This window comes from Dermochelys coriacea, chromosome 3, assembly GCF_009764565.3.
Source record: "Dermochelys coriacea isolate rDerCor1 chromosome 3, rDerCor1.pri.v4, whole genome shotgun sequence".
Taxonomy (NCBI): Eukaryota; Metazoa; Chordata; order Testudines; family Dermochelyidae; genus Dermochelys; species Dermochelys coriacea.
This window is the reverse complement of record NC_050070.1, coordinates 170433964-170455503: the sequence shown is the minus strand read 5'-3', so window position 1 is coordinate 170455503 and position 21540 is coordinate 170433964. Positions and strand designations below refer to the sequence as shown.

Sequence of the window (21540 nt, the reverse complement as noted above, 5' to 3'; positions counted from 1 at the left end):
CGGTGCCGCCTTTGTTCCGCCCCGCCGCCGGGCCGGGGGAAGGAGGTGGCGGCGGGTTTGCCAAGCGCGGAGGCGCCCGGGCAGTAGTGGCGGCAGCAGCAGCTCTCCGCGGCCCCTCGAGGCGGGTGGGCAGCGGCTAAGGCGAGTCCCTGCCGGGGAGCGCATTGCGGGGTGAGCCCCCGGGACGCATCAGTGCCCAGACCTGGAAAGGGCACGGGGGGGGGGGCTGGATGCAGAAAAGGAACAAAGGTCTGATCGCAGCCTGCACCTTTGCCCTCCCCCCACCCCCGTGAATGGTTCCCCCAGTGTTGCCTGGGCAAGGACTGCGGCCCCTGCTCTCAAACTGTCCCTCTGGAGAGGGAGAGGGAGAGAAAATAACGAGGAGGGGGATTTCCTATGTTGCCCCACTGAAATGCACAGAGCCGAAGGGGCGGGATCCCATAAGTAGCAGGAGGAAGGCCTTTAGGAAAGTGTTTTAATGTTAATCACAAGGGGAAGGTGAATGAATCTCAGAAGAGCAAGATTTGCTAGTTGTGCACAGCTACAAAGCAATAGCGCCTATGCATAGGGTTGGCTTTATCTAGCCGAGTGCACCTGTGTGCTGCAGTGCCCGTCAGAAGGGGAATCTCTGCAGATACATTTTGGGGAAAAGCTTGAAACATTAAACTGTTATTCCTTTCTCTGATGGAGTTCATCTTCCTCTCTGACTACTGCTAAACTCATTGTGCCTGGAACGACTTTTTATCCCTGATTCATGCAGATGCTTTTGACTATGAGATCTGTGTTGATTTGGGATTTTCCACTTTGCTCCTCACCAGGGTAATGGAATTTTTATTTCTCTATTTTTGCCTTTGGAACATAGCAGATGAACCAGGGTGCTGATCTAGAGCTCATGGAAGTGAACGGGGTCATTCCCTTGATTTCAATGGGCTTTGGATCAGGTCCTGTATGGGCTCTGCTTTCAAAAAGTATTGCTGGGAGTCTGTTGTTGCTAAACACTGAATTCAAAGCAATTAAGTCATTGACTGATCAGTCAAGGTGCTATACATCAAGTTGAACAAATAATTCACAAAGTAAAATTGTAATGAATTTTGTCTCCCTCCCAAATTGTTTTTGAACAGACTGAAAATTTCTCAGATTTATTCATTATTCAAAGTTGTATGAGGAGTTCTGCAGTGAATCATGCTTAGTCTTCAGATTATTTACCAAAAGTTTGTGGAGTCTTCGCAACTTAAATTTTGCTTGTGTTAGCCCTTCTTTGTATCCAGAGTTTTGTTTTAAACCAAAAGAGAATAGCTTTTAAAGTTGTAACAAATTAAGGCCCCAGTCCTGCAAAGGCTTATCATATGCCTCATTTGAACGGCTCGTGTTACTTCTTCGAGGATCAGGGGGTCAGCAAGAGATTCTCTTTCATGTCGCTGAGGTATAGATTCGATAGTGGCATCAGAGACGGTTGAGTCACAGTTTAGGAGTAACTCAAAGTGCTCCTTCCATCTGAACACGCACCATTAGGCAAACTAAGAACAACAAGGCAGCAGAGCCAGATGGTATACCAGCTGAAGTCTACAAGTTTGGAGGTGAAGAACTGGTAGGGAAGCTCCACAAACTTTTTCTTCATATCTGGTATAATGAGAAGATTCCAGAAGACCTGAGAAACGCTAACACTGTTACAATCTTTAAGAAAGGAGATAAGTTAGAGTGTGGAAACTAATGAGGCATTGCCTTGCTATCTACAACGGGAGAAATTCTTGTCCGTATCCTCTTAAACCAATTACTTCCCCTTGCGGAGGAAATATTGCTGGAATCTCAGTGTGGTTTTAGACCATCCATGGGACAATCGACACAACACTGCCTGCCAAATCCAGGAAAAGTCTCGGGAGCAAAATCAGGACCTGTACATGGTTTTTCATCGATTTGACAAAGGTCACTGACTCTGTCAATTGCAAAGCCCTGTGGAAGGTGCTAACTAGATTTGGCTGCCCTCCAAAATTTATTAAGGTCCTAAAGCTTCTCCATGATCAGGTGACTGCCACGGTTTTCTGTAATGGCCTCGAGACAGAACCTTTCATCATCAAAACTGGGGTTAAGCAGGGATATGTTATGGCCCCGGCCCAGTTTTCCATCTAGTGATCAGTCATTTTGGTCCTCTTAAAGATCACCTCCCCAGTGGAGTTGACATTCAACACAGAACGGATGGGCAGCTCTTTAATCTTCGATGTCTCCGCTCAAAGTCTAAAGTCTTCAGGGTGTCCATTACTGATCTTCAGTGTGCTGATGATTGTGTTATCTTCACGCACACTGAGAATGACCTTCAGTCCACACTGGATTTTCTTGCATAAGCTTACTGAAGCCTAGGACTCTTACTCGATATTGAGAAGGCTACATGTGCTGTTTCAGCAAGGGTTTACTAAAAAGCCTCATTACAAAGTGGGTGTGAACAGCAAACTGGGCATTGATTTGAGCAGTCTGATCTGTTGGGATTTGCTCTGGGAGAACTTTAAAAAGCAATTGATTTAAATATTGAGCTAAAGTGATTCTTCAAACGATCAGTTGTAGTAATCTGAATGAGGTTCTCTTTCAGGACCTGGTTTAACATCAATTGGAATATTGCCATTGACTTCAGTGAGCTTTGGATCAAGCCTTCAGCCCTCCAATGTCTAAGAGTTGCAGGCCTGCAGTGTTGTTCTTGGTGTCTACAGAATGAAACACTCTGAGACTCAAGCAGTTGGGAGGAAGATGAAGAAGTTTGAGACGCTTCTTTAGAGAATGAGAATGAGACTTTTATGACTTTAAGAAATATATTTAAAAGCAAAAAAATGTTGTCAAATGTAGCAGTCTTAGCTCAGAAAACAGAGAACTGTACCCCAAAAAATCCAAAGAGGGATTGATAATTACCTTATAGGTACTTCAGATCACAGTATATCAGACTGGATTTATGATAGTCCAGTGTTTTCAGCTGAGAGTGTCTTAGCCACGTGAAAACTATTCTGAATTTTGAAACATCGAAAAGTTTGAAAAAGGTACCACTAACTATGTAATCGATAAATATAGGTGGGATACAATAAAAGGTAGGTTCAGCATCCACACTGCAGAAATCTTCTTATTCTGTCTGAAGGCTGTTGCAACACAGATGTTGGATATACTTTTATTGTATTTGGCCCTTGAAAAGAGAAAATGCCCTTTATTAAATTCCACCTCAGAATGTGATAGAAGCAATATACCCATTACACAGCAGAGCACTGTGCTGTGATCTGATTTTACATAGAGCTGTTTTGAAGTACTGTTACTATACAATACATTTTAAGGCTTTGTGCTCAGAGTATTAAATAGTGAACATATTCTTTTAAAGAATTCGGAACCCCCTGATCCTGCAAGATCATGTGTGGGTGGAGCCCTGATCATGGCATAGGTCTTCCTATGTATGAATGGATTTTTTTAAACTTCAGGGTCCTAAAAATATCATATGATTACTCTTATCACTCAAATCCGTTCTTGTTTTATATGGCATACTTCTGGTATGGAATTTAGTTGATGGATTCCTGTATTTGATTGAATTCCAAGTAAGATTTAAATATTTTATTTTTTTTATGTTGTACATTAAAACACCATACATTGGCCTGTTTTGTATAGAAAGGCAATGACTGATAGTTACTTCCCACATTAATCCTTTTGAAAAGCAAAAAAAAAAAAAACAAAAACAAAAATGAAGCAGCATTAAAAATAAACTTTGTTAGATATGTTGTTACTTTGAAAGCAAGTGGCCAGAACACTGAGAGCCTTTGTAAGTTTCAGCTTGAAGCCCCAGAATAGTTACTCTGGAAAGGCTCATCCACTCCCAACAGGTAGCATGTGAGTGAGGACTTGACCAGAAGAAAGGACTTCCAAACTTGCATTTTGGATTCGTGGGTGTCCCCTGCCATTTTCTCATACTGAATATAAAACGGCGCAAGGATTCAGAAAACTGCAGAGTATGTCACTTGGTCACCAAAAAATACATGTCTTTATTGCATTATGTCCCTGGTTGTTGCTATTAAATACACACCATACTGAACTATTTTGTATAATTTTGTTTACTGTTTTTTAGACATTAACAAGGACATCATCTGGAGACCAGAGAAACTTACGTTGCAAGTAGTAATGCTGCCACTATGGGAAATGTTTCTTTACCTGCTTTTTTCATTGGGCTTCCACTTTTATTCCTTCTATGAGGTACACAAAGTCTCCAGAGGTAAGTCTGTAAGGCTGCTATGTTCATTTTTTTTTTTGTATTGCTTCTTGCCTTTGAGGTTCATGCTAGTCAGTTATTGGCTAGCTTTATTTAATGCATTAGTTTATTTTCCAGGCAGGCTCCAGCAGCATTGCCCTCTGAGACTTTTGAACTGAAGGTATCTATATCCTCTCTCTAGCTGAGAACCAACAGTATACAAATAAAAAATAGCAGGAGGGGGCAAGCTGTGCAAGGAGTCTTTTGTCAAAGCTTATTCAGAGCTGGTGTTTATGGTATTTGGAGGACAGTTGGAAAGGGGCATCTTGACACTTGCCATTAATATATATATTGCCTTTAATAAATTAAATTATAAATATGCTATGTATGGGAATAAATGTTTTTTCTTTATAATTTTGTAGTGATTTCATCTAAGAAATAAGGCCCTGATCTTCTGCATACTTACACAAGTTTTTAACTTTAAGCCTGTGAGTAGTCTCGTTAAAATCAATGGGTCTATAGATGTGCTTAAAGCTTAGCACATGCACAGGTATTTGCAAGATCAGGACCCATATTAAAATTGTGAGAGACAGGAGTGGTCTGGGCGCAGGACTAAAATCCAGGAGCTTTTGAGTTATGCTCTCTGACACTTTATTCCTGTGGCTTTGGGCAAATCATTCAGTCTTCAGTTTTGTAAACACTTGTGCTCATTGGACCTGATCGGAAGCCTGCTGAGGTCATGTGAGTAAATGCTTCCTAGTGAGAGTTGCCCAACCTAATTCAAAAGTTGCAGAATTAGTGAGGAAAGGGGATTATATTTTTCTCTCATAAAATGTCCTGCTTTTAGAGTAATCCCTCAAATTAACGGTGTTCTTCTGTCAGTGTTTCATACTTGAGGGGCAAACTGTTCCATGCCTGGGAAGGAGTAGTTCCTAGGAGTAGCTAGTTGACAGCTAGCCCATATAGATCTGTGAGTTATGTATACCAAAAGGAATTGCTATAACAGCTTCTGTGCTGGAGTTGAGAGGCATCAATCATTTAACGCTGGGCACACATGCCACAAACGTTGCTGTATATAATAGTCTGAAACAACGTTTGCGTAGGACTTTTTAATGATCCTTTTTTTCCTACAATACAATAAAAACTGCAGCTGCGGAACTTTCTCCCTCTCAAAATGCCAGAATAGAATATTTCAGGAATGCTTCTGTTTCTTCTGTAACTTCATTGTCATCTCTCTCCTTATATCTTTACTAACTATTAGCCTGAAATATTGCACAGTGTGTTGTAAAATCAATGCCAATGTCTTTCACACATGCCTGTCTGTACCCCAGTCCAGGAAAACATTTAAGAATGTGCTTAACTTTGCACATTGTGAGTCGTTCTGTTGGAATAGTTCAACTGAAGTCAGTGGGACTACTCATAGTGTGTAAAATTGACCATGTACTTAAGTCTTTGCAGGATCGTTATCTTTGCAGATTGAGGCCTTTTGTCTATAATTAATTCTTCATTCGCTGTTGTTCCTGCCAACTCAACTGTCCATATTTCCCATTGTGATGGGGGTATACAAATCACATTCTGAGCAACTCAAGGCTAACAAGCTAGTGGTAGTTCAGTTAGCTCCACCCTGCCATAATGCTGAAAGATGAGAGAGGCGCTTAAAAGGCGAGAGCATAGTACAATTGGTGGCAAACCAGAGAGGAGAGAGACCTCCAGTCCTCAGCTCCAGGAAAGACTGGTTGAAGGCGAAAGCTCCTCAGATGACCTCTGACCTGTGAAAGGGATAAGGAAGGCATTTAAAGGATATAGTGGCCTTTAAATCATGTTATTTGCACACAAACAGCTCTGTTACAAGTCCATGCTGATGTTAAACCACCTGCTCCCTTTACTATTATCCTTAACTGAGCTGCAAAAATGCAATGGACTTTGTGGGAATCGCAGTTTGAACTGGCATAAAATGTTCCATTGCCCATAAGTTTGTTATTGCCCTTTCTGGGTTTGATGTTCAGGAATGCGTCATCTGACATGCTCTACCCTTTGAATAATATTCATTCACAGCCATACTCACCTACTTGCTTCTGAACAAGGAAACATTTTTCAAGTCTTCCACAATGTATCCAGTTGCATGAAGAGTGAGTTGAGGTTTCTTTATGAATTGCTGGAACTAACGAAATAGATTTGATAGATTGCAGTATTGCTGCTATTACTGTTTTTTCACAGGGATTTTTGTATTTAGGAAACCCCGTTATCCATTTGCTTCATCAACCCCTTGATGCATGCATGAAGTGTGTGATTTCTTTTTGTTCGTTGATGTACTTGTTTTTTCCAATTTAAAATTCAAACCATTTTATGTCAGAGCGGAATAATGCTTTAAATTCTGTTGTGTGCAGGGGAAATCACCAACTGACAGTAATGAGCTCATTTTTAGTCATTTTTCTTCTCTGATCAGTTTTGTAAACCACTTCATGAAACTAGAACGAGGGATTTTAATCTAAAAACTCCTGGAGTCTCAGCCTCCCTGGTAGATAGGAGAGTGGTCAGTTTCCTTACTCCTGCTTCTTTATGTTAGTGAAACTAAAGAATCCTTAAGGTTTAAATATCTTGGGAAGGGTGAGTGGGTTTTTTCAGCAGAGGATAGTGAACCCAGTAATTAATGTCTTCTGTTAACTTTCAGTGTCTATATGAAAGCTTTTATATGAGCACTTGAGAAAGATGTACTTATATATTATTAGGGAAATTTATTTTTTAGCTATCTTTATGTTGCCTTTCTATTATCTAGAGTTGTATGTGCACTCAGAGACAAGTGATGGGTACAGTTTTAACATTTAGTTATAATAAATATGATTTGGCTCCTTTATTTTGGGTATTTTAATGTAAACAAATTTACAATTAAAAGGTTAAAAAGTAACTCCTGGTTAGAGGAAATAGCTATAGAGAAATAAATCTTGAATGATACTTCATTTTAATTAGTCATGCATTTTATGCTAAGTAAGGCCTCAATCTTGCAAATTTGCTCCTGTGCTTAATGTTGTTCATCAGAGTAGTTCCACTGATATCAATGGGACTACTCACATGAGTAAGGTGAAGCTTGTGTGTAAGAGTGTGCAGGATCTAGTTGATGGTAAGGTGGTAGATCAAGATGGTAACCGAAGCACTTTAAAAAAACCTGATTCTTCATGATATGTTCTCTGAAAAGGCTTACAAGATCATCATCATTATTTTTATTGCACTGTCATATAAAAGTCTTGTGTCTTATTTTTCCCACTAGAGGGAGATATCAAACAGGCTTTAAAAAACTGAAAATGAAGACCAGTATATGCTTTACATTTTATAATTAGTAAAATAAACCCAACCTATATCATAGCATTAGAATTCATTTTCGATTATAATTTCTAGCACCAAAATCTTTTGTATGGAAAGATAGTGAAAACTAGCCAAGACTTAATTAAATCCTTCGCTATTGCATTCAGAATGTGCCCCATGGACGGCTGTTTTGTCTACTGTTTGCTAATATTATGTTGAGTGTTTTTGTTGCCTCTTTATTAACTTCAGGTAGACCAGGACTTGCTTTGTGAATTGCTACAGTACCAATTAATCTTTACTTTCTGTTTAATTATTATTCTAATTTATTATTTCTATTATGGTATCACCCGGAGCCCCAATCAGCATCCGACTGTGAAACACACAGGAAGATGAGATCCCTGCTCTGAACAGCTCACGGTCTAATGCCCTTGCCCTGCAAGCTGTTCTGTGTGAGTGGACCCCTGCCTGCGCACAAAGCTTTATTGGTTAGAGGCTCTGTAAAGGCACAAGAGTTCACCTGCTTGGAGCAGTTGGGAGGATCAGGGTATAAATTAAGACAAGATGTAACAAGTAGATGCAACAAACAATAGGGGGAAGAAGAAGGATAACAATGAGAAGATCACACAGATACACAGGCCAGCTGTGTGCACAGTTAATGGCCAAGTAGTGGGCAATGTAACTTTTGACCGTAATTGCAGTTTTGGAAGAAGATAATCTATTCTGTCATGGTTTCTCTAGGAGTCTGAATATGATGTAATTAAAGGTGAAATAGAAACCACTGAAGATCATAGAGAAGCTGTTTGAAGAGAATGCTCTCAACACTGTAGGTCTCATCAGTTAATTAAATTGATTTAACAAATGGAAGCTGATGTGTTTCACTAGAGTGGCTACAGTTCTAATCCTGCTTCTTTCACTTACATGTCTGTAGCTTTGAGGTTCTGTCACTTTTCTGTCTGTCTTCCTATCTGTAAATAAGGGGGCTGTTGCAAGAACTGATTAATTAAGACCTTCATGTGTCTGCAGTGCTTTGAACATCTAAAATGCTGTCTAAATACTAAGCATTATCGTTATAGGAACACAGGTTTTGTGTATACCTCTGGAACAGCACATTTCCAATGTTGCTTCTACAGAAGCTTGCTCCCATTTCACAGTACAACCTGTAAAAGTATCTTCATAGGTGTTCTGTACCCAGTAGTACTGGATTAGGAGGGCCTTAGAGTTGCATCTGAAGAAGTGAGGTTTTTACCCACGAAAGCTTATGCTCAAATATATCTGTTAGCCTTTGAGGTGCCACTGGACTCCTTGTTGTTTTTGTGGATACAGACTAATATGGCTACCCCCTGATACTTAGAGTTAAGAGGGAAGTTTTCCTAGATAAGAAAAGACTACATCTCCCCCCTCACACCCCAGTTTATCTTGTGTGTCACAAAGTCAGAGGCAGAAACTTTGTTCTCTTGAACTTGAGGTAGATACTGAAGTTTCACAGAAAAGCGGAGGTGTGATTCATCAGGGATTTAGTTGAGAAAAAGCTTGAAGTGAAAGGCTAAGCATATTTGAACACTTGAATTTCTGAGGCAGCCTCTCACCAGCCAGAATCTGAAATGGGCTTTGAGGACAGTTAGTTTGATTGGGATGCACTTGTGGGAATAGTTCAACTGAACCTGCTAGATATTTCATGAGTTATATCTGCTTTTTGCAGAATATATGTCCCCCCACCTTTTTTTTTTTAAACAAGGTTTCTGATGGTATTTGTGACCAATGACTGAATAGTTCTTACTTTAAATAGTGTTTAGGGAGGGGTGTGTGTGTGTACGTGTATGTGTAATTTAATCTTAAATCATCAATTGTGGTGATACTTAGTTTGTTTATATAAGACAAAAAATCCTTCCCCTGCCTACTCTCATCTTTTTCTACACTGGTGAGCATAGTATCATGCTGGTGCTTAGATTTTGGTCATGGAAGCGATTGTCTGCACTGAAACAGACCATGAACCAATGTATTTTCATGCTTTGTTTTCTTTAGAATAGAATAAAACATGCATTAAGGATGAAAGGCTGTGGAAGACCTCCAACTCAGCAGAACCGTGTGCTCTGCTGTGTGAGAATTGGGTGACTGCAGTCAGTACACGGAAATTCAGCATGCTGAATGTATGGTGAAGTTGGGTTACTCTGCATGCCAGCCCTGCATGGATCAAATGCAGGGTTGGGACAGAAATAGCATCAGTGGGCCATGATTGTATGCATACATCAGCCAGAAATTGGGGGTGTGCAAGGATCAAAGACCAGGGACTACAGTAGTGACTATTTTGTTCAGACCTAAAGATTGGGGGTGGATTCTGCCCTCCTTACCCTTCTTGATTTCCTCCTGCATAAAGAACCTCTCTTCCCACTTGCTGTGTGTATGTTTTTCAGGTAGATACAAAGAATTTCATATTGTTTAAAAACGAACACTGCAGGCCCATTCACTCTTTATTTTTGTTGGTGAGATGTTATTAATGGGGGTATTATTCTTGGCAGAATATGAAGAGGAGCTTGAAAGAGAATTTGAATTGGAAAAAGATACTCTGTTTTGGGGACTTAAAAAGGTAAGGTCAATGAATATTACTGGTCATTTTAGTTTGTAAGCTTCGTGTAAGTTCACATACCTAGCAATCCAGTGGAAGTCTTCTTCAAGTGGATTGTGACCAACTTTTATGATTACTGTATTAAAGAATGTTCTGCTCCTAGGCAGAACACTTGCCACAGATTACTACAGGGATTGGCAACCTTTGGCACACGGCCCACACGTGTAAGCCCCATGGCGAGCTGGGCCGGTTTGTTTACCTGCTGTGTCCACAGGTTTGGCCAGTCACGGCTCCCACTGGCTGCGGTTTGCCGCTCCAGGCCAATGGGGGCTGCGGGAAGCGGTGGCAAGCACATCCCTTGGCCTGCGCCGCTTCCCGCAGCCCCCATTGGCCTGAAGTGGCAAACCGTGGCCAGTGGGAGCTGCGATCGGCCGAACCTGCGGACGCGGCAGGTAAACAAACTGGCCCGGCCCGCCAGGGGGCTTACCCTGGTGGGCCGCAGGCCAAAAGTTGCTGATCCCTGGATTATTATATTCTGTGAATTATTGTGTGTTGTTGTAAGATGTGTTCCCTCTCCTCAGTTGAGTGTTATTTTAGAGGTGTTTTAAAGAGTAGCTCAGATTTTTATGGAGCCTATTATTTGCCTCCCTCCCTCTGTAAAGCCAGGTACCTTTAATACTTTGAGTCCAAGAACGCAGAACTCAGAGGGAGAGAAACTAATAAGTATACATATACTATATTAAAAAAAACGCTAAAAATGATGTAAAGCACCTTTTCTATGTGTAAAAATACATAGAAAAGTGCATCCTCCAATGTGACAGGAGGATTCCTTCCCTTCAGCTCTTCCTACAGGTTTCACGGTGGGAGGGAAGGAATTCTGGCCCAGTGTTTTTAATCAAAATAAATAAGTTAAAAGTGGTCCATTACTAGCACACTTTTTCCTCTCCATTCCCTGCCTCTCCAACTTCATTTTCAGTGGTAGGCATGGAATACACAAAACATTTGCAAAAGGAGATATTTGCCAGTCCTGGATACTGATTTAGAATTGCAAGCTCAATCAATAGTGTAAAAAAAAAATTAATTTGATCTCCCGAGTTTTTCCATCCCTCAAGAGGAAAAATGGCTTACCTGATGCGATGTGACATGATCTAGAAATTCGTATTATAGTTTTTCTCTTGATTGCTGTCCTTTGATACATATTAGCAGAATCACTTAATCTCTGGTGTCAGTGTTTATTCTAAAAAACATTGGCCTCCCTGTGTACCCGCAGCAGCGCTTTTCCTTTTTGCTTGTCATTTGATTGTTTGGATAATGGCTTTTTTTTAGGATGTGGGACTGGAAGGGATATCAAGTCCAGTCCCTTGCGATTGCAGGCAGTCCCATCATATAATTCTGTCCATGAATTTACTAAATTTATATTTGAGCCTCTGGGTCACCCTACACTGGTTTTCAGTCTAGCTTGCTGGGTGGTAATTTTTGCAGCATAAATGTTTAAAGAAATACTGTTAATTTTAAAATCACACTTCTTTTTGAAAATTTTCTACTATTACAAGTAAAGCCAAATATTATTTTAGCTGAGACAGAGAAAAAAAATGTGTTTCCTTGTTGTTTACATTGTTCTGTCTATCTTAGGCTCTTACATGGCCCCCATAACCGTAGTATCTGAGCACCTAACAAGCTGAAATTTATTTATCCTCACAACACCCTGTGTGGTAGAGAAGTGTTATCCCCATTTTACAGCTGGAGCACTGAGACCAAGTGAAGCTAAGTGACTTGCCCAAAGTCACACAAGAAGTCTGTGGTGGATCAGGGACCTGACCTCAGGTCTCTCAACTTGTTGGCTAGTACCTTAACCACTGGACCATCCTTCCTCTCTTAGTCAGGTGGGCCCTGAACCTGTAGTCTGTTCTACATGAGCAGACCCCAGTGCCTGCATGGAGCCTTGTTGGGTTCAGTGAGGCTCTGTGCAGGCACATGGGTGTATACACATAGAGCTGTTTGTAAGATTGAGGCCTCAGACCCCAATCTTGCAAAAACTTAGACACCTGGTTTATTTTGTGTCCTATGACCAATTCCATTGAAGTCAGTGGGAGCAATTCAAAAAGCAGAAGGTTAAGCATGTGCATAAATCTTTGTGGGATTGGGGCCATAGTTAGTTTTCTCTGTTGTTTGTGCTTATCTTTCACCCAGTAATGGGAGAGAGAATAGTCTTTGACAATAGGAATATGTGAATGTAAAGCCACAGCAATAGACTGGGGCATTCAGGTGCTGATGTAGTAATTCAAATTACTTGTAACAATTTTTTTTACATTGACTGACTAATAGTTTAGTTTATTTTTTTAACACATGTAAACATGTGACATGGTTTGGCATATAGGTAGGGATATCACTGAACATAAATTAGCCTTTTTCTTTTTAACAGTAGGAACAAAGTCACATGAAAATAATAGGTGCTTCATGTCTGTGTGACAACCACAGGGCTGATAAGCCAGTGAGCCATTGTGCCATGGCATGAGGAAGCTGCCTGAATTACCAACTAGGAACAAAGTATTTAAAAATCTGAAAACATTTCTGTTAATATTAGGGCTTCTCAACCCCCTTTAAAAAATGCAGATCCTAAAGGTTGGACCTGACCTATTCGTGGCCACACCCTCATTGCACAGTGGTCCTCATACTCTCGTCCGCACTTCATGTTTAATATACTGCTCTCAAAGATCGGTAGAGTCAAGTTAATATTGCCTTTGGGTGAAATCACCCTGTGCCAAGGGCTTACGTGGTCCATAGACCTCATGCTCACCTTCTGCAAGGAGTGCTTTATTATTTCTTCAGATTTAAATGACAATAAATGTTCAGACAAAAGCTGCAGGTGTCATAACGCTTAGAGTAACGCAGTACTGAGCACCCAGCATCATGAAATACTTGTACACAGGTATCAGATTAATTTAGCCAGCCCATAAATTAAAGGAACAGAAGAGCCCCTTACACCTCCTCTTCTCCTGCCATGAACATGTTCTCAATCTTCCCCCAGAACCTGTCAAACAAATGGTTTTTGCATTGTGCCCAGAAGGTTTCAACTCCATACTGCTTTGTTTCAAATGGGGAGCAAGATCCACAGTCTTGACCAGCAGCTCCTTCTCTTTTATAATGAGGTGGATCCAGCTTGAGTGTCCCGGCTGACCATAGCTATGCCGGTATGGTACAGGGAGAGAGGTGATTCGTAGATACTAAGGTCAGAAGGGACCATTATGATCATCTAGTCCAACCTCCTGCACAATGCAGGCCACAGAATCTCACCCACCCACTCCTGCGAAAAACCTCTCACCTATGTCTGAGCTATTGAAGTCCTCAAATCGTGGTTTAAAGACTTCAAGGAGCAGAGAATCCTCCAGCAAGTGACGTGTGCCCCATGCTGCAGAGGAAGGCGAAACACCTCCAGGGCCTCTTCCCATCTGCCCTGGAGGAAAATTCCTTCCCGACCCCAAATATGGCAATCAGCTAAACCCTGAGCATATGGGCAAGATTCACCAGCCAGATACTACAGAAAATTCTTTGCTGGGTAACTCAGATCCCACCCCATCTAGCATCCCATCACAGGCCATTAAGCCTATTTACCATGAATATTTAAAGATCAATTAATTACTAAAATCATGTTATCCCTTCATACCATCTCCTCCATAAACTTATCAAGTTTAATCTTAAAGCCAGATAGATCTTTGCCCCCACTGCTTCCCTTGGAAGGCTATTCCAAAAGTTCACTCCTCTGATGGTTAGAAACCTTCGTCTAATTTCAAGTCTAAACTTCCCAATGACCAGTTTATATCCATTTGTTCTTGTGTCCACATTGGTACTGAGCTTAAATAATTCCTCTCCCTCTCCTGTATTTATCCCTCTGATATATTTATAGAGAGCAATCATATCTCCCCTCAGCCTTCTTTTAGTTAGGCTAAACAAGCCAAGCTCATTGAGTCTCCTTTCATAAGACAAGTTTTCCGTTCCTCAGATCATCCTAGTAGCCCTTCTCTGTACCTGTTCCAGTTTGAATTGATCCCTCTTAAACATGGGAGACCAGAACTGCATACAGTATTCCAGATGAGGTCTCACCAGGGCCTTGTATAACGGTACTAAAACCTCCTTATCTCTACTGGAAATACCTCATGTGGACTGGTTCCAGGCCATTTAGAGCTCTATAGGTGAAGGCCAACACCTTGAACTACACCTGGAGACCAATAGGCAGCTAGCAGACTCCAGAGCACTTGTGTCATGTGCTCCCAGCCAGATGCGCTGCTTAACAAATGAGCTGCCATATTCAGCACCAGTTTCAGTTTCTGCATTGTTTCAAGTAGAGTGCATTGCAGTATTCGTTTCTGAATTAGGAGCATCTGTATATTACAAAATTAGTCCTTCATTAATGGCATGTGCCAGCTTTTGCTGTCTTCTCCATGCTCTGGTCTCTTTGGGAACTCCAACACAGTCTGTCACTGCAGGGATTCTTCCTCTGATTCGTGCTGTTTACATCAGCATAAGACGTTTGTTTCTGCAGAAGAAGCTATATGTGATTGTAGCGTGATCTATAGGTTATGTATGTATTATACTGACTATTTAACATTCCACGGTGTTTAGAGTCCTCCATGCTGTGGGTATGGGAGAGGGTTCAGGATTTGGCTTTTAGGAACAGAGACATGTAGACCTTGTCTACGTGACATGGGCTTTGACGATAAAGCTATAATGATACAGTTATACCAGCAGAGCCCCCTAGTGTAGATGCAGTTTATGCTGACAGAAGAAGTTTTTCTGTACAGTAATGCTATCTCTCTGAATGACACTAGCTATGCCTACAGACGCATTCTTCTGCCGGCATAATTGTGTCTATGCTGGGGATTTTGCTAGCATAGCTGTGTTGGCTATCGGGTGTTGTTTGTTCCACACCAATGACTGACCTAGCCATTCTGACAACACTTTGTAGTGTGGACCTGGCTGTAGACACATCTCTTCCATAGGGGTTACAGAAAAGAGAAGAGATGCCCTTATTCCTGTTGTTTTTGCTGCTCCAAAGAAGTTTTCCTGTTTCATTTCCCCCAATTTTTGTGTTTGTTTCTTGTTATTGGTTTTTAATGCAAATTGTGCATTTGTGTTTAGGTCAAGACCTCATTATCTGTAAAGTGGAGTTGACTCTCAAGTCCATATACAGAACTGTAATAAAATACACCTTTAACAAGACCCTTCTATGCATCCTCATGCTGATGTTCATTTAAGATGCTGAAAGGGCAAAAATTCTGACTCCTCCAATCATATAGGAACTAAGAGTAAATAAATGAGATTAGGACCCAGAGACTAGAAGGTGTAAAGTTTAAGGGGATATGTTAGTTGGTCTTATTAACATGAAGAGCTTGTGTTTTTATCTGCTAACGTTGTTTCTGTTCCTTTCTCCTGGTTAGATTTCTTACCTGACATGTTAAGAACTTGACACAATACAACAAAAAACCAGAGGCCATTGTAGCCACAGCTGCAGAATACAAATTTTTATCTTCACAGAAAGCTGCAATTGTAAATTAAAACATATAAATGCAAGTCTCTTATTAACTCCCAGAGAAGCAGTATAAAAGCAGTTGATTCCCCAGTTTGAACTTAACAGCGCATGGAAATAAATCTATTTCTACTTTTTCAAAGGTCAGCAGAAATAGAATAATAATTCACAGTGAAATCACAGTATTAGTTAAGAATAGACCAAGAATATTTTTTTAATGTCAAGAAATAAAGGTGATTATACTTTGCATTCTGTTCCTATGGGGGAACCGGGCCAGGAGCAAGACCAGAGATCTGTAAGAGATTTGAGTGTGTCAGCTTTGAATCAGTAGAGACTGGGAGCATTGAGGATGTACTCAGTGTTAGTATTCAGGACAATTCTCAACTAATAGGCAAGAAAAAGCTCAAAGGGACACCTGTAACTTAAAAACGAGGCAGTCTAAAAAAAAAAAAGTAGTTTGAGGTACTGTACCTGCACCTCAGTGCCCCAGTCTGTTACTGTGGCTTTTATGCTCACATTTTCCTATTATTTTGGATGACTTTCTTTCCCCTGTTTCTGTGACCCACACACACAACAGAAGAAACTAACTCTGGCCCTGATCCCATTGACTATTCAGTGGAACTGCTCATAGGGCATGAAGTAAATCACATGGCTAAGTTTTTGTGAGATTGGGGACTATGGTCTCAGTCTTGCAAACAGTTCTTTGCATGTGGACCTGTGTGCTTCCATGGAGCCTCACTGAACTCAACAGGGCTCAGCACATTGTTTTGGCTCTGCCCGTGTGGAACTGATTGCAGGATCAGGGCCTCACTGGCTAAACAGAGAGAAAGGATGGTCCAGTGATTAGGACACTAGCTGACAAGTGGGGAGATCTTGGGTCAAGTCCTTTCTCCACCACAGACTTCCTGCGTGACCTTGGGCAAGTCACTTGATCTCTCTGAGCTTGGTTTCCCACCTGTAAAATGGGGATGTTAACATTTCATTACCTTACCTCCTGGGGTGTTGTGAGAATAAATATATTAAAGATTCTGAGGTGCTCCCGTACTATTGTGATGGAGGTCATATAAGAACCTTAGATAGATATCTGTACAGGCCAGGGAGTAGTGGGAGGAAGCCCAGACTCTGACCATTCCTCTATCCCTCCCTGCCCAGCTGCTCCAGAGAGGGAGTAAGCAAGAACATAGCTTAATCCTGTGTGCCTGGACCCAAGTGTAGGGTAACCCACTTAACAATGTAAGGTGGGTTCTTACTCCTCTGTGCATGCACCTAGCCCAAGTCTCAATCTGTTCAAAATGAATTTTTATGAATTTTGTATTTGTGACTTAAAATTGTTACCCTTAGTCAGTGAAAGAGCTGGAAATCTTAAACACTAGTTGTGTGAAGAGATTTCTGGCAGGACTACTTCTAGTACATTGGTTTTCAACCTATGGTCCACAGACCCTGGTGGTCCACCGACTATGTCTAAGATTTCCAAAGGGGTCTGCACCTCCATTTGAAATTTTTTAATGGTCCGCAAATGAAAAAAGATTGAAAACCACTGGACTAGCAGAAAGGATTGCGCGGTGTGTTGAAACAAATTTCTTCAGAGAATCTTATATTTAATAGATGTTCCCTGGAAAATGAACCTAAAGCTGAAATAAGGCTATCTGCAAAACAAGCTCTTTCAAACATTGCTTGGCTCTGTCAGAGGGTGACAGTGGGTCTCTTAATAGTGACTGGTTCACTGACCCCACTTGGGCTTAAAAAATGGCACCTGGGCCATAGAGCAGGTGAGAGCTGCCTGAGACGAGGAGACTGTAGGAGGTCTCTTAAGGAAGCTGTAGGTGGTTCCTGGTGGAAGGCTGTAGGTAGAACAGCAGCAGAGGGGTTTGCTGTCTGACCTTCCCTTGCCTGAGAGCCAGGGCTGAAGAGGGCTGAAGGCCAGACAGCAGCAGAGGGAGTTGCCTGCTGACATTGAAGCTGATGAAGGACAGAGAGGGCTGGAGTCAGGGGAACAGTGGAAAGGCCTACCTCTTGGTCTCTCTGGAGCAAAAAGGTTAAAAGACCAGAGGAAGTGAGGGATGCTCCCCTGGAGAGGATGAGCTCCCAGCAGTGAGGCTGTGGGGGTTCCTGCTGAGAAGAGCAGGGTTGCATTCCAGCTGGAAGGGCTGGCAGAAGGACAAGAGAGGACCACCAGAGAGTCCAGGTGAGACAGAAGATGGAGCGTAGCATGAGAGACATTGAGGGACTAGATATCTTGGGATTTTAAGGACTGCATGTGTTGGGGTGATAAATGGACTATGTTTTGGGACTTCTGTCCTGGACCATTCAGACTGGTTTTCTGATAAACTGGATCCCAGGAGGAGTGTTACTGAGGCAAGGAAGCTTGTGCAGAGTTACTGGGGACTCGGAAGGAGGGAAACCAGAGGGAGGCCTGCCTGTTCTGCTGCGGGAGGCTGACCCCATGGCAGGCTGCCCCATCTATATTAGCCTCTCTGAAGTTCTCCCTGAGGAGGGAATAGGTGGGGCAGGTTTCAAAGTTTTTTCAAACTTTTTGAGTTGAGCCCCCCACCGTTTGAGTTATAATGTTTGGTTGCCTCCCCCACAATCCAGACAAGCTGGGTGGCCTGCTGAGGTGAGTCAGGGGGTGGAGGTGGCGCTTCTTCCCCAGACCCCACTGTGTGGAGCTGGCTTGAGCCCCGCTGGCTCCTGCCCACCCAAAATAGAAATCAAACTACATCTGTGCCTGAGCGCTCCCCTCTCCCCGCTGGGCCCTAGAGTTTTTATAGCATGTTGTGGGGGGCCTCAGAAAGAAAAAGTCTGAGAACCCCTGATGTAGGCTATGTTTTTTCCCATTATTGAAATGGCTTTGTCTTTTAAATATGTGTGGTCTAGACAGGTGGGGGGAGATGTGATATTTAGAGTGGCTTTTACACATATGTTCTTCAAAAGCTGGTAATGATACAAAATGTGGCAGAACAGAGAGCCCTACCCTGAGGGCAGGTCATTCAAAATAGGAGCCTCACTAGGCTGTGATTCTGGAATACTAGCAGTTTTCAATTGCGTCTCTGGCAGTACTCCAGTTTTACGGGCCCATTCAAGCCTGGACCTCATATTTGCTTCAGACTGAATTAAAGGGATGGCTTGCTGGACTGGGTCTCAAATAGCTAATTCAAAACGTTCAGGTAGAAAAAGAATGAGCCTGTCTTCCTTGAAAAGTTAATCATAGAATTACAGAATCATAGAATATTAGGGTTGGAAGGGACCTCAGGAGGTCATCTAGTCCAACCCCCTGCTTAAAGCTGGACCAATCCCCCACTAAATCATCCCAGCCAGGGCTTTGTCAAGCCTGACCTTTAAAACCTCTAAGGAAGGAGATTCCACCACCTTTCTAGGTAACCCATTCCAGTGCTTCACCACCCTCCTGAAGTATTAGAATTGGCTCTAGTTGACTGGCTGGTGGAAAAGTTGGAGGAGAGACTGGAATATCGGGGATAACAAATTGCAGGGTGGGGAAGGAGCTATGTAATATTTTTTGAAGCTAAAAGCTTGAGTGGGATTTTGCTTCAGGCAATTGATCTGGAGTTTATCCTGGTGTGATTTGTACTGCCATTCCAGGAGTATCCCTGAAAACAGTCACTATGATCTGCTGCAATGTTTTGTGGTTGATGAGCCTTATAGTGGAAGTTTTGCAGTTTATTTAGAATCATATTAACTTTGTTTATTGAAAATTTTGAATGCACACTTCTTGGTCTGGGTAGAAGCTTGTGTAGATTTTTCTTTGTGCTACCTTATGAAATTCTCTTTCTTCACTTAGTATGAGCATATAGTGCTTACTACCCTGAGTAGTCCTGTTGAAGCTCGTGAATTCAGCAAGAAACACTATGATCAGTAATATGAGCATGTCTCAGGACTTAGGAAAACAGGTTGTGTTTCAAAAAAGTGTTGGTTGTGATCAAATCTGGGTGGGAGGCTAGGAGCCAAAAAACCATTGCATGTAAAAACCATTATCAGACATTTTCTTGTATCAGGGCATTTTATAAAATTAATTACTCTGATGATCTTCCAATATTTGAATAATTTTTAAACTGAATTAAGCTAAAGCTAATATGTTGCTCTGAGTTAGTTTTAAACTTTGTTTTGTCATGAGTAAGGATGGTGCATAGCTGTTCTGCCCCAGGAACAGTCCAGACTCGATTATAATTCCTTCTGTGGTTTTCTTCCTTGCTCCGTGCGGAAAAGTCATCTGCACCTCCTTTTTACCACGCAGATTACTTCTTTCCTCATGCTAGCTCAATTCTGCTGTCTGGTGCACTGGGCATGGCGCCAAAGCTGCAAAGTATACAGTTGCACTAAGGTCTGGATAGTAACATAATCTAGTTTAAAGCAAGTTATTTGCTGCATAGTTGAAATCTGCATTATTGTCCTCTTGTGTTCAGATACTGGTAAACAGCCACGTACTACTGTAGTTTGAAAATTCCATTTGATAATCTTTGTGTGGAGGACTGTCATATTGTTTCTGAAAGGCCTCCTGGAGAAATCTCATTACTATGAACATACCACGTAGGTATTCAGTAAATACTGATGAATAGAGAGAGAGCCCTTAAAATCAGGAATCTTATTCTGTGCTGAGTCTGTGCTTCCTCGCTTGTATCTATGTTTTTCAGTGCTTTGAGATGATGATGTATTTATGTGCTTGTGCGTATGTTTTATAGTTTGAAAATGTTTGAGGCTTTGGTGGGAAAATTAAAGGAGGGTCACCGTCAAATCAAATTTGGCCCGAAATTTTGGTTTTACAAGATATAAGACCAATAGAAATGGTTCCACAAATTTTAAACAAATTGAAATAATTTGGAATTATGGATGCTCATCACCTCAGAAAATCTGACTCTGCTACTTTAACAATGTGTGTAGATTCCCTTCAGATCACGCTCTCTGGTATTGGATCATAAACCTTTGTGTTTTGTTCAAACCTTTCCCTCTGTTTCATCAGTACACTCACCCCCCCGCACCCAGTTTTGAAACATGTATCAATCAATTCACTGTGTATTCTAGGATCCCACAGACTTTGAGTGGAGCTTCTGGATGGAATGGGGAAAGGAACGTATAATATGGCTTCTGCTTGGCCATCTAATGGTATCTCAGATGTCAAGGTTCTTTATGGAAAAGGTATGAATGCATGTGTTTTTGTAGGAGTGCACCTTATATTTTTTCGGTTAGCTGTGAGACCTGGAAAATAGAACACTTATATTACAAATTGTTGAAAAGTATATTCTGTAGATTGAAAAATTCCGACAAGTTGTATCTAGGAGAGATAATTATTTATGACCCAGTTCTGCCACCTTTACTCAAATGAGGAAGCAGTCCCATTTAAATCAACATAAATAAAGCACACCTCATTGTGAGTAAGGTTGAGAGAACTGGGCATATAGTTAGGAACTTAATACTTCCCTATGAGAATACTCAAAAATGATGTTGGATAATGAGGACTTGGATATGCAGGATATTTGGGACCGAATCTGATACACGTTGTGCAGGTACATGACAGCCAAAAGCAGCATGTCTCTGCATGGATGGGCAATTATACCACAGACCTAGTACAGTGTAACTCTGTTCCCCCGTATGTGCTGTGGAGAAGAGATGTCCGAGGTAGTTTTTTCCATTGGAAAATGTAGTTGTTGAAACTGAAATTTTACACTGGAAAATATTGGAATTATTTTAATGAATTCTTTAATTTTTTCCAAAACATCATTTAATCCAAACATTTTGCTTTGTTTTGAAGTGCTTATTTTAACTGAACCATTTCTGTTTGGGGAGTTGATTCAAATAGAAACAGTTAATTTCAAATTGATATTTCAACTTAAAATGTCGTTTTAAAGTGAAATGTCAATTCAGAATTTTTTAGTTCCAATTGACATTTCATTTAGATATTTAATTTCACAGTGACAAAACATTTCATTTTAACACTTG

The 21540-nt window shown here is 41.3% G+C and overlaps 1 protein-coding gene across 9 annotated transcripts in view; it reads left to right on the top strand.

The window, feature by feature from the left end:
* The window catches only part of HHAT (hedgehog acyltransferase), a 311133-nt gene that overhangs the window by 137 nt on the left and 289456 nt on the right, over positions 1 to 21540 (top strand). For 2 of the 9 annotated variants that reach the window (XM_043511801.1, XM_043511802.1), the window contains exons 1-4: positions 11 to 819; positions 4085 to 4228; positions 10021 to 10088; positions 20626 to 20739. In XM_043511801.1, the coding sequence (XP_043367736.1) occupies positions 4138 to 4228; positions 10021 to 10088; positions 20626 to 20739 (273 nt within the window). In that variant the 5' untranslated portion in view covers positions 11 to 819; positions 4085 to 4137. Of the gene's footprint in view, positions 1 to 10; positions 820 to 4084; positions 4229 to 8242; positions 8328 to 10020; positions 10089 to 20625; positions 20740 to 21540 lie in introns of those variants that run through there. The other 7 variants (XM_038397621.2, XM_038397617.2, XM_038397618.2 and 4 more) reach the window with 6 other exon arrangements.